Consider the following 12,980-nt stretch of genomic DNA (forward strand, 5'->3'; position numbering starts at 1 on the left):
TTCTTTTTTTCTGTTGGTGCAGAACTTATGGTGTGTACACACGGTGAGATTTTATTTCGATTTTGACTATATAGACAAAATCGCAAGAAAAGTTAGTGCAGATCGCAAGGTGAAAGTCATCTTACGATCCTGATTCGATCCCGATGCGCGGTCCCGCCAGGTTGGCATCGCAAGAAAAGATATACTGTGCAGGCAAGTCAATCCTTGCTAGATCGGTGTACTATCTAGTTCATCTCACATGTTAATGACATCTCACATAAGCCAAAATCGTAAGCACACACAGTCCATATCAAGAAAAGTTAGTCAAAATCGGTGGTGCCTGGCTTCGGGGAGTTCAAGGGAAATCGCAAGTGAAAATCGGGCATAGCAAGGATCTCACCGTGTGTACACACCCTTAGCCTCATGGCCTCCATAGGTGTTAATAATGGTGTAACCTTTCTTAATTTGATAACCATATCCTGTAAGAGTACCTTGTGAGTCCATTGAGGGTCTAGCATTTTTTTTGAGTGAATTGGACATATTCTGTATTTTGTTTTATATTTTGTTTTTTATTAACAGTTTCTTATATTGCGCAGCAAATTCCGTTGCGCTTTACAACCGGACACAACGATAAAACAAAACTGGGTAATAACAGTCATGAGTTGAAATCCTCACGCTATAAATTGTGCAGACTATTTTGTATTCTAGCTCACATTTGTAAATTTGTACAAACTACTGCAGCCCAATCCCCACGTAAATTGTTCAGATTCTGTTGCAGTCCTAGTCCCACGCTGTAAATTGTACAGGCTTTGGTATTTTCTCTCTCCAAGCTCTAATAAAATCTCCCCCAGTCAGCTCCTAATGCTAGGTACACACTAGGCTTGTGGGACCCATCTTACAATTGGCAAGTGCATACACACTTGTCAATTGTCAGCCCAATGTGCCTGATTTCACATCTAGGTGGGAATTTACATGTGCCCATCCAGTTGTGATGTCATTCACTGGCGACTGTCTGCAGCAAGTGTACCAGCGGTCTGCAGACTGCCCATACACACAGCACGATGCGCAGATATATCTACAGATACATAGGCCATCGACTATGCTGCAGGGCCATTGTGATAGGTCTGTGAACAACGTAATTCAGACCTATCGGAGGTATACACCTGCAGACACACCCACAATATATTGCTCATTCAATGTTACAGGCTGTTTTTGAAAAATTACAGGTGCTGATTGGTGCTTTATCTCACTACACTTTTTCAATCTCAAGGCTTGATACATTTCACCCTCTGGATAGTAATCGTCTTATTGTTTGTGTCCTTTACAAAAAAGTGCAAAGCTGAACAAATAAAATGCATTGCACTAATCTCTTCAGCCTTGTGTTAGTGGAGAAACATTCAGTGATTCTAAAACCGTTTGCAGACTCGCATTTCATCACGTTACCCAGCAAACATACACACCGGGCAATCCCCGAGAGAGCTAGATACGAACATTATGTATTAGATAACTTTTTATTGTTTGAAAGTTGATTCTATAGCATTTTCCAATGCTACTGAAGCTTGTGTTAGTGCCAAGGAATCGGTCATGTGTATGAAGCAAGAGGATGCATGGAGCTTCCTTTGCAGTGGTTCCTGCTCCAAAGACATGAGGCATAACCAACACAATATGAACTTGTGAGACCTCAGTCTCTCCAGAAGTCACCAGTTCAAACAGTGTGTTACACTGAATACAGCTATCCTAGGCGATACTCTTCTAAATGGAAAGGTAAGCTTCTCTCCTTGCAGAGTGCAGATTCGTCTTAAGATCCCCAAGTAATATCAAAACAGCATCTTAGGACATTAGCAGGCAGTACTTGTTAGTGAGTCTCTGGGGAATGTATGCTGTAATCCAATGTAACATTGTATCTGGAATTTGTCCAAGTAAGAATACACTTTGCATGTTACACTTTCTCTGTAAACAGTCTGAATATGGTTATTTATTGACCTGTGACGATCATTCATACCTATCTGAGAAGCACTTTAAGGGGGCATTCAATTAGCCACAGTAATTTACCGTGGGCTAATTGAAGCAATTAACGGATTTTATTTTCGATCCTGAGCAGGCTGGGTAAGAAATCCCTGTTACATAGCTTTTTTGTGGATGCCGCGACAGTGTTACTGAATACAGAGGTCTGGGAACTTATTGCGGGTTCTGTTTAGCGTGTGTTAACACTAATTTGCCAGACGAGAGAAAGTGGCCTTAATTGAATAGCTCTGGGCGTTAAAGCCCAAGGCTACTACCCTTTTTCACCTGCAGTAAATTACTGCGACTAATTGAATTCCCCCCTAAGACTTACTAGGCAGCATTATGGTGAGGTAATTATAAAATGTGCCAGGAAATTGACCACTTACAGGTACCTACAGCTGCACCGCAATTATGAAAGTGTGCTTAGTAAACGCATACTAAACACATTTTCAACTAAATGCATTTGACTAAAAGTGATGTTCAGGCCAAATGCAAGTAAAAACGCATATAAAAACTTACCTGGTCTCATGATTACAAACCCACTGATGCAAACTGGCCACACGTACTAATGTAGATACAGGGACAGTTATAATGACGCCCGAATCTGGCGGCTGTGCGCTATGCCAGCAGAACTCTCCTATTTTTTTTAAAAAGGCCAATCACTTACAAGGCAAAACCGTGCCTTATGATTGCCCTTTTAAGAAAAAAGTCAGTTCGGTCGGCATTTCGCATAGCCACCGAATATGGGCGTCATTACATTCGGCCCCTAGTAGCTTTTTGGCACAATGATTTTTTAATTGACCAGCCATTTACATGTGCTTAGCTTGTGTTTGAAAGGCCCTTGAAATGCAGAATTTTAAGACCAGTGTGTCCAGTATGTAGCCTTTAGTCAGTCTTTACGATATGTTCTGCCTTACTCCCTAAAGTGACACGTGTGAATATCCTTTTATTTAGATACCCAGAAAGTGTTCACAGAATAGTAAAATGAATATATATATATATATATACATACACACACAAGACTACTTTTAACTGGGAAGTACTTCGTTTTTTCATTAAGGACTCCTTAGACTATCCCTAACTGCTGAGGGTGCCTTTCTGAATAGTTTTCTTATACACAATGTAGATACATGTACGTGCATTGCAGCTGGACCTCATCACTGCAGTACATTGAGGGCTGTATGTAATGAGCTTAGTAATGAACATGGTACTTTCCTAGTCTTTACATTTTGCAAAAATAGGCTACATGATTTCACATTCAGTGACCAGTTTAGACTGACGGTAGGTTTTAAGCATACCAGAAGCATCCAGTCACAAAGCCTGATGAATTTTATTTCATTGTTATTTTTAAACCTTTTTATCTTAATTGATGCACTAACCTTTCATAATTATCTTTACTTGGGACAATGGAACGTTCGTTTTACCCAGAAGGATGTCATTTTGCACTATGTATTGTTTTGTATTTATTTAAATAAAGTTTGGTTCTAAATATGTGCGTTGTGTAATGATTATCATTCGTGACACACCCTCCATGCGTCTGGACCGAAAACCTCATTCACGCACATTGTAGCTCAAACATTGCGCATAGCAGACCTGACATTAAGAACAGCTTTGACTGTTAAGGGGCAAATAAACAGTCTAGGAGTTGCACTGCAGCCAATACCCATGGCTTACATGCATTGGATCATGTTATAGTGTGCCATTTTTATTTACTCTGATACCACTTTCTTAGTAAGTAGTTTAACATATTCTACAAATAGTATTTTCTGGTGGCAGAGCACACATTGTGCTAGCCACACCTTGCAGTGTAAGTGGGTAAGTACAAGCGAGTCAGGTGCTTGATCAGGAAGAGTTTTGGAGTGTTTTTTATTTAAATCTCAGCACACATCAATCTGAAATGGAACAGACTGCCTGACTTTCCTCTATTCCACCCGCTGTATTGTCTGATTACCACTATTTGGGGTACCCCACTTTCCTATATTGCGTCCTATCTTCATAGCCACATCTTTTTAGTGCACAAGGTTGATTTGTGGAAGAGTCATGTGTAGCATTAGTTTGGAAAATAACAGCCAAATTGTTTGCCAGCCTTTGATAACAGACCTGCTCCCAGGCATTGCACCATATATTGCTATGTGCAAAATATTTTTTCTCATTCACTAGGGGACACTGGAGGCAGATTACACTGGGGTTTAGAGGTGTGGTTAGTGGGAGCTGGACTTTAGTTTTTGCCCATAGACAATTTCATAAACCAGCCAGTAAATAATCAGAAAGGACTCATTAAAGGGCTCACAGATTATGCTTTGTATGTGATTTGCTCATTTCATGTCAAATCCAGCACCAATCAAGTTTACAAATGCAGAGAATAGAAACGGGTGTGATTTGTTCTCAGAATTTAGGAAACAAAGATAACACATATCAAAGTAGCATAATTCACTTTTTATTGGTTTTTGTCTGTCGGGTCTTTTCAGATTATTACTAGACATATGAAATATTTCCACATGGAGACATAAACTGTATAGATGTTACAATTAAATTGCATAATGTTTTACTTTATCTACTTGCGTTTACAGTTGCTCCATAATAAAAAAAAATGACACTTAAGGTGGGTACACACTAACAGATATATCTGCAGATCAATTGATCTGCAGATATATCTATGGACGGATCGAGCAGTGTGTTCAGCACACACACTGCTCGATCCGTCGGGGACTGACGTCATGAACTGGGCGGGCGTGTACACACGCCCGCCCAGTTCACCTGTCAATCACCGCCGGCCGCCGCAGCATGTGTACGGGCGGTCGGCCGACCGCCCCGTACACACGACGCGCCAATATATCTGTAGATATATTGGCCGTCGGCTGTGCTGCGCGGCCGGCGCGATACGTCTGTGAACGACGGAGTTCACAGACGTATCGGCCGTACACACTGGCCGACGGTCCCGCGATATATCGGCCGTTCAGGAGAACGGCCGATATATCGACCAGTGTGTACGGGCCTTTAGGCAGAGATCCCGGGTCTTATTGCTGTGAAGACTGCATACTCTCAGCCTATATAGGACCAATTAAAAGACTGCAATCCTGCGTTACTATGTAGCTCTCTTGCCCCACTAATACAGCAATATATGATGTAATTTCAGTAGTAGGTTGCACTATGAAATGGCATGACATTTTAAAGCATTAGTGTCGGGTAGTGAGAAGCTCCTGGAGGTGTGGGTCATGTAGGCTTGGGTATAGTGTGTGTGTCCCACATATAGATAATGTGAGAGAGAAATAAATTAGAATTTGATTGCTTCTCAGTATGCTTTGGTACATATTAAATTGCTTTTGGGTTGTGCCACATTTTCATCATGAATACAATTAAGCACAAGTAGAGAATAGAATGTTTTCCCTTTGATAACACACATTAATACAGAATTGTTTTCAGAACTGAACAATAGTCACAATAAGAAAAGACCATTTTTAGAAGCAAAGTCTTATTCCAGCATATAATATGTTTGGCTTTAGGAAGTCCGTGGCCTACATGGCGTAGCACTAAAGCCACCGTAAGCATCTTCGTGTAGAATAGAAAGATTAGTCCCTGGGGCAGCACATATCTCGGGGATGTGCAGTGCAATGAGTTTAACCGTTGCTCCGTCCCTCAACCCCAATGATCCATTGCCCCGTCTTACAACTATCTTGTGGATATTTGATGTGTATCCCTTATTTTTGTACCTGGTGTCAGTGTTTGCCTTTCCTTAATCTTGTATATGTTAAGTGGTATTTAATATTGTAGGCTAACGTAACGCCACCAAAAGCTTATTTTTCAGTAAATTGTTCTTTAAAGTGACACTTGGTCAACCCCTTCTTAATTAAACCTTCCCCATGTGTAAATCTTTACAGAACATGTTGTTTCTATACACGTACATGGTTCCTACTGGGCAACACACCTGCAACTTGAATTAAAGATTGAGCCAATATATTCATAATTGCGGCGTTGCAGTGGTTAACAGTCCATATTGTGACTGTTTTCAAATTTAATAAAAAAAAAATACCAGCGGTTACATCCCTGGTAAATTGGAGGAGTCTTCCACATGTGTTAAAGACTCCTTTAGGGGAATCTGAACACTGCGCGTGCACAGTGGTCTGATTCCAGATCTGGTCTGAGGATGCAGGAGAGGGATCAAAAGATCCATCCTTCTGCGAAAATGCCTCCATAGGCCTAAAGCATCTTACGCCATCTGAGGATGGTGTGAACCAGTGAGGCCAAACTCCAAAAAGCATCGCTTTTCAGAGTTTGGTTATTAGGGGTCAGATTGTAGCCCCCATTGTTAATGGGGACTGTTTGGGGCCCTTTAGGCTATTTGTTAATAGCATTGATATATAAAATTATGCAGAAACTAGTTTCTGCATAATTTTATAAACTGCTAGCACAGAACCATGCTCATTTTGTCTGCAGGTAAAAAAATAAATATATTGTATGCTATTGGGTCTATTCAGTGCATGTCTGATCCTCTCCGATGTAGAGGATCCGACAGTGCAGTTTTCAGTTTGGAGTGATTTTGCCCATTTTCGACAATGCCAATCCGATTTTATTTTTTTTAAAAAGTTGGATTGACCTTGTTGAAAATAGGGCAAAAACCTGTCATATTTGGCCACAAATCCAACAAAACATGTGGCTCCGCAGCTAATCTGCCGATCCATGTGTTTTCCGACAAGTCAGAAAAATGGCAGCACCATTGAAAAGGAGGATTCCTGATTCCACCCAAAAAAGTCGGAAACTGACGTCTTTCCGACTAGACGGCAGGTCCGACTTCAATTGAATAGACCCCTATATCATTTGCTTTGTCTTCCAGTATTATGAAGCTGTAGGTGTGTGTATGTTCGGGGAAGGTTTAATTAACAAAGCTGTTGTAATTTACATTATGACTGGCCTCTGCATTTTAGTTTAGTACTTCATATATGGTTTTTGTTTTAAAACACCACTACTACAGAACAGTTCTATTGTACAATTTTTTTTTATTGCTTCCCATGGACGCAGAGATACTTTTGTAATGAGGAATAAGCCCCATCAATAGTTGTAAAATTAATATTGGCTATTTACCGCATTCCAAAGAATACAACTTTATATTACATTCCTTGTAATGTTAGTATGTCAGCAACACAGTTGGGAGGCCCGTCTACAGTGAATCCATCTTTCAATTCTTATTCTGTTCCACATTTGTTCTAGGGATGAGTACACGGTAAATGTTTTTTCTCTATCGTCCTAAGTGGATGCTGGGGTTCCTGAAAGGACCATGGGGAATAGCGGCTCCGCAGGAGACAGGGCACAAAAAAGTAAAGCTTTACTAGGTCAGGTGGTGTGCACTGGCTCCTCCCCCCATGACCCTCCTCCAGACTCCAGTTAGATTTTGTGCCCGAACGAGAAGGGTGCAATCTAGGTGGCTCTCCTAAAGAGCTGCTTAGAGAAAGTTTAGTTTAGGTTTTTTTCTTTACAGTGAGTCCTGCTGGCAACAGGATCACTGCAACGTGGGACTTAGGGGGAAAGTAGTAAACTCACCTGCATGCAGAGTGGATTTGCTGCTTGGCTACTGGACACCATTAGCTCCAGAGGGATCGAACACAGGCCCAGCCGTGGAGTCCGGTCCCGGAGCCGCGCCGCCGACCCCCTTGCAGATGCTGAAGCGTGAAGAGGTCCGGAAACCGGCGGCTGAAGACTCCTCAGTCTTCATAAGGTAGCGCACAGCACTGCAGCTGTGCGCCATTTTCCTCTCAGCACACTTCACTGGGCAGTCACTGAGGGTGCAGAGCGCTGGGGGGGGGCGCTCTGAGAGGCAAATATAAACCTTATACAAGGCTAAAAATACCTCACATATAGCCCATAGGGGCTATATGGAGATATTTAACCCCTGCCTGACTGGAAAAATAGCGGGAGAATAACCCGCCGAAAAAGGGGCGGGGCCTATCTCCTCAGCACACGGCGCCATTTTCTGTCACAGCTCCGCTGGTCAGAACGGCTCCCAGGTCTCTCCCCTGCACTGCACTACAGAAACAGGGTAAAACAGAGAGGGGGGGCACATTAATGGCTATATATATATATATATTAAAGCAGCTATAAGGGAGCACTTAATATAAGGATATCCCTTGTATATATAGCGCTTTGTGGTGTGTGCTGGCAGACTCTCCCTCTGTCTCCCCAAAAGGGCTAGTGGGTCCTGTCTTCATTAGAGCATTCCCTGTGAGTTTGCGGTGTGTGTCGGTACGTGGTGTCGACATGTATGAGGACGATATTGGTGTGGAGGCGGAGCAATTGCCAAATATGCAGATGTCACCCCCCAGGGGGTCGACACCAGAATGGATGTCTTTATTTGTGGAATTACGTGATGGTTTATCTTCCCTTAAACAGTCAGTTGAGGACATGAGGCGGCCGGACAATCAATTAATGCCTGTCCAGGCGCCTCAAACACCGTCAGGGGCTGTAAAACGCCCTTTGCCTCAGTCGGTCGACACAGACCCAGACACGGGCACTGATTCCAGTGACGACGGTAGAAATTCAAACGTATTTTCCAGTAGGGCCACACGTTATATGATTTTGGCAATGAAGGAGACGTTACATTTAGCTGATACTACAGATACCGTAAAACAGGGTATTATGTATGGTGTGAAAAAACTACAAACAGTTTTTCCTGAATCAGAAGAATTAAATGACGTGTGTGATGAAGCGTGGGTTGCTCCTGATAAAAAGTTGATAATTTCAAAAAAGTTATTGGCATTATACCCTTTCCCGCCAGAGGTTAGGGCGCGCTGGGAAACACCCCCTAAGGTGGACAAGGCGCTCACACGCTTATCCAAACAAGTGGCGTTACCCTCTCCTGAGACGGCCGCACTTAAGGATCCATCAGATAGAAAGATGGAAGTTATTCAAAAGAATATATACACACATGCAGGTGTTATACTACGACCAGCTATAGCAACTGCCTGGATGTGCAGTGCTGGAGTAGTTTGGTCAGAATCCCTGATTGAAAATATTGATACCCTAGATAGGGACAATGTTTTACTGTCGTTAGAACAAATAAAGGATGCATTTATCTATATGCGTAATGCACAGAGGGATATTTGCACACTGGCATCTCGGGTGAGTGCTATGTCCATTTCAGCCAGAAGAGCCTTATGGACACGACAGTGGACAGGCGATGCGGATTCAAAACGTCACATGGAGGTTTTGCCGTATAAAGGGGAGGAGTTATTTGGAGTTGGTCTATCAGACTTGGTGGCCACGGCTACTGCCGGGAAATCCACTTTTTTACCTCAAGTCACTCCCCAACAGAGAAAGGCACCGACCTTTCAACCGCAGCCTTTTCGCTCCTACAAAAATAAGAGAGCAAAGGGCTTGTCGTACCTGCCACGAGGCAGAGGAAGAGGGAAGAGACACCAACAGGCAGCTCCTTCCCAGGAACAGAAGCCCTCCCCGGCTCCTGCAAAAACCTCAGCATGACGCTGGGGCCTCTCAAGCGGACTCGGGGACAGTGGGGGGCCGTCTCAAAAATTACAGCGCGCAGTGGGCTCACTCGCAGGTAGACCCCTGGATCCTGCAGATAATATCTCAGGGGTACAGGTTGGAATTAGAGACGGATCCTCCTCATCGTTTCCTGAAGTCTGCCTTACCAACCGTCTCTTCCGAAAGGGAGAGGGTGTTGGAAGCCATTCACAAGCTGTACGCTCAGCAGGTGATAGTCAAAGTACCCCTATTACAACAAGGAAAGGGGTATTATTCCACTCTATTTGTGGTACCGAAGCCGGATGGCTCGGTAAGGCCTATTCTAAATCTGAAGTCCTTGAACCTCTACATAAAAAAGTTCAAGTTCAAGATGGAGTCACTCAGAGCAGTGATAGCGAACCTGGAAGAAGGGGACTTTATGGTATCCTTGGACATCAAGGATGCGTATCTACACGTTCCGATTTACCCCGCACACCAGGGGTACCTCAGGTTCATTGTTCAAAACTGTCACTATCCGTTTCAGACGCTGCCGTTCGGATTGTCCACGGCGCCTCGGGTCTTTACCAAGGTAATGGCCGAGATGATGATTCTTCTTCGAAGAAAAGGCGTATTAGTTATCCCATACTTGGACGATCTCCTAATAAGGGCAAGGTCCAGAGAACAGCTGGAGACAGCTTTAGCACTATCTCAAGAGGTGCTAAGACAACACGGGTGGATTCTGAATATTCCAAAATCCCATTTAATCCCGACAACTCGTCTGCTGTTCCTAGGAATGATTCTGGACACGGTTCAGAAAAAGGTTTTCCTTCCAGAGGAAAAAGCCAAGGAGTTATCCGATCTGGTCAGGAACCTCCTAAAACCAGGAAAAGTGTCAGTACATCAATGCACAAGAGTCCTGGGAAAAATGGTGGCTTCTTACGAAGCAATTCCATTCGGCAGATTCCATGCAAGAATATTCCAAAGGGATCTGTTGGACAAATGGTCAGGGTCGCATCTGCAGATGCACCTGCGAATAACCCTGTCACCAAAGACAAGGGTGTCACTTCTGTGGTGGTTGCAGAAGGCTCACCTATTAGAAGGCCGCAGATTCGGCATTCAGGATTGGATCCTGGTGACCACGGACGCCAGCCTGAGAGGCTGGGGAGCAGTCACACAAGGAAGAAACTTCCAGGGAGTATGGACGAGTCTGGAAAAGTCTCTTCACATAAACATTCTGGAACTAAGAGCAATCTACAATGCTTTAAGCCAGGCGGAACTTCTCCTGCAAGGAAAGCCGGTGTTGATTCAGTCGGACAACATCACGGCGGTCGCCCATGTAAACAGGAAGGGCGGCACAAGAAGCAGGAGTGCAATGGCAGAAGCTGCCAAGATTCTTCGCTGGGCGGAGAATCACGTGATAGCACTGTCAGCAGTGTTCATCCCGGGCGTGGACAACTGGGAAGCAGACTTCCTCAGCAGACACGATCTTCATCCGGGAGAGTGGGGTCTACATCCAGAAGTCTTCAACATGTTAATAGACCGTTGGGAAAGACCAATTGTAGACATGATGGCGTCTCGCCTCAACAAGAAACTGGACAAATATTGCGCCAGGTCAAGAGATCCACAGGCAATAGCTGTGGACGCACTGGTAACTCCTTGGGTGTACCAGTCAGGGTATGTGTTTCCTCCTCTGCCGCTCATACCAAAGGTATTGAAGATCATACGGCAAAGAAGAGTAAGAACAATACTAGTGGTTCCGGATTGGCCGAGAAGGACTTGGTATCCGGAACTTCAAGAGATGCTCACGGACGAACCGTGGCCTCTACCTCTGAGAAGGGACCTGCTACAGCAGGGTCCCTGTCTTTTTCAAGACTTACCGCGGCTGCGTTTGACGGCATGGCGGTTGAACGCCAGATCCTAAAAGGGAAAGGCATTCCAGAAGAAGTCATTCCTACCTTGATTAAGGCACGGAAGGAAGTCACCGTGAAACATTATCACCGCATTTGGCGAAAATATGTAGCGTGGTGCGAGGATCGGAGGGTTCCGACGGAGGAATTCCAACTGGGTCGTTTCCTACATTTCCTGCAATCAGGATTATCTATGGGTCTCAAATTGGGATCCATTAAGGTTCAAATTTCGGCCCTGTCAATATTCTTCCAAAAAGAATTGGCCTCTGTCCCTGAGGTCCAGACTTTTGTCAAGGGAGTACTGCATATACAGCCTCCTGTGGTGCCTCCGGTGGCACCGTGGGATCTAAATGTAGTTTTAGATTTCCTCAAATCCCATTGGTTTGAACCATTGAAAAAGGTGGATTTGAAATATCTCACATTGAAAGTGACTATGTTACTAGCCCTGGCCTCTGCCAGGAGAGTATCTGAATTGGCGGCTTTATCTTATAAAAGTCCTTATCTAATCTTCCATTCGGATAGGGCAGAACTGCGGACTCGTCCGCATTTTCTCCCTAAAGTGGTATCAGCATTTCATCTGAACCAACCTATTGTGGTGCCTGCGGCCACTAGCGACTTGGAGGACTCCAAGTTGTTGGACGTTGTCAGAGCCTTAAAAATATACATTGCAAGGACGGCTGGAGTCAGAAAATCTGACTCGCTGTTTATATTGTATGCACCCAACAAGTTGGGCGCACCTGCTTCTAAGCAGTCGATTGCTCGTTGGATTTGTAACACAATTCAACTTGCACATTCTGTGGCAGGCCTGCCACAGCCTAAAACTGTAAAAGCCCACTCCACAAGGAAGGTGGGCTCATCTTGGGCGGCTGCCCGAGGGGTCTCGGCATTACAACTCTGCCGAGCAGCTACGTGGTCGGGGGAGAACACGTTTGTAAAATTTTACAAATTTGATACCCTGGCAAAGGAGGACCTGGAGTTCTCTCATTCGGTGCTGCAGAGTCATCCGCACTCTCCCGCCCGTTTGGGAGCTTTGGTATAATCCCCATGGTCCTTTCAGGAACCCCAGCATCCACTTAGGACGATAGAGAAAATAAGAATTTACTTACCGATAATTCTATTTCTCGGAGTCCGTAGTGGATGCTGGGCGCCCATCCCAAGTGCGGATTATCTGCAATACTTGTACATAGTTATTGTTAACTAATTCGGGTTATTGTTAAGGAGCCATCTTTAAGAGGCCCTTTCTGTTGTCATACTGTTAACTGGGTTTAGATCACAAGTTGTACGGTGTGATTGGTGTGGCTGGTATGAGTCTTACCCGGGATTCAAAATGCCTCCCTTATTGTGTATGCTCGTCCGGGCACAGTACCTAACTGGAGTCTGGAGGAGGGTCATGGGGGGAGGAGCCAGTGCACACCACCTGACCTAGTAAAGCTTTACTTTTTTGTGCCCTGTCTCCTGCGGAGCCGCTATTCCCCATGGTCCTTTCAGGAACCCCAGCATCCACTACGGACTCCGAGAAATAGAATTATCGGTAAGTAAATTCTTATTTTTTTTTTTTTATTTTTTTTCTCCGCTTGGAAAAAAAATAGAAAAGGCTAAAATACAAGTTATTAGCAGCTATGGGTGGTAATATGGGGA

At 44.2% G+C, this 12,980-nt stretch overlaps 1 protein-coding gene across 2 annotated transcripts in view; it reads left to right on the forward strand.

Annotated features, from left to right (window-relative positions):
• The window catches only part of SCAF4 (SR-related CTD associated factor 4), a 273,314-nt gene that overhangs the window by 205,884 nt on the left and 54,450 nt on the right, over positions 1-12,980 (forward strand). Inside the window, exon 20 of one of the 2 annotated variants that reach the window (XM_063956403.1) lies at positions 559-3,472. The exons of the other annotated variant lie outside the window; for it this stretch is intronic. Coding sequence (XP_063812473.1) covers positions 559-776 — 218 coding nt within the window. The 3' untranslated portion in view covers positions 777-3,472. Of the gene's footprint in view, positions 1-558; positions 3,473-12,980 lie in introns of those variants that run through there. 2 annotated transcript variants of the gene reach the window in all.

Source organism: Pseudophryne corroboree, chromosome 2 (genome assembly GCF_028390025.1).
Source record: "Pseudophryne corroboree isolate aPseCor3 chromosome 2, aPseCor3.hap2, whole genome shotgun sequence".
NCBI lineage: Eukaryota > Metazoa > Chordata > Amphibia > Anura > Myobatrachidae > Pseudophryne > Pseudophryne corroboree.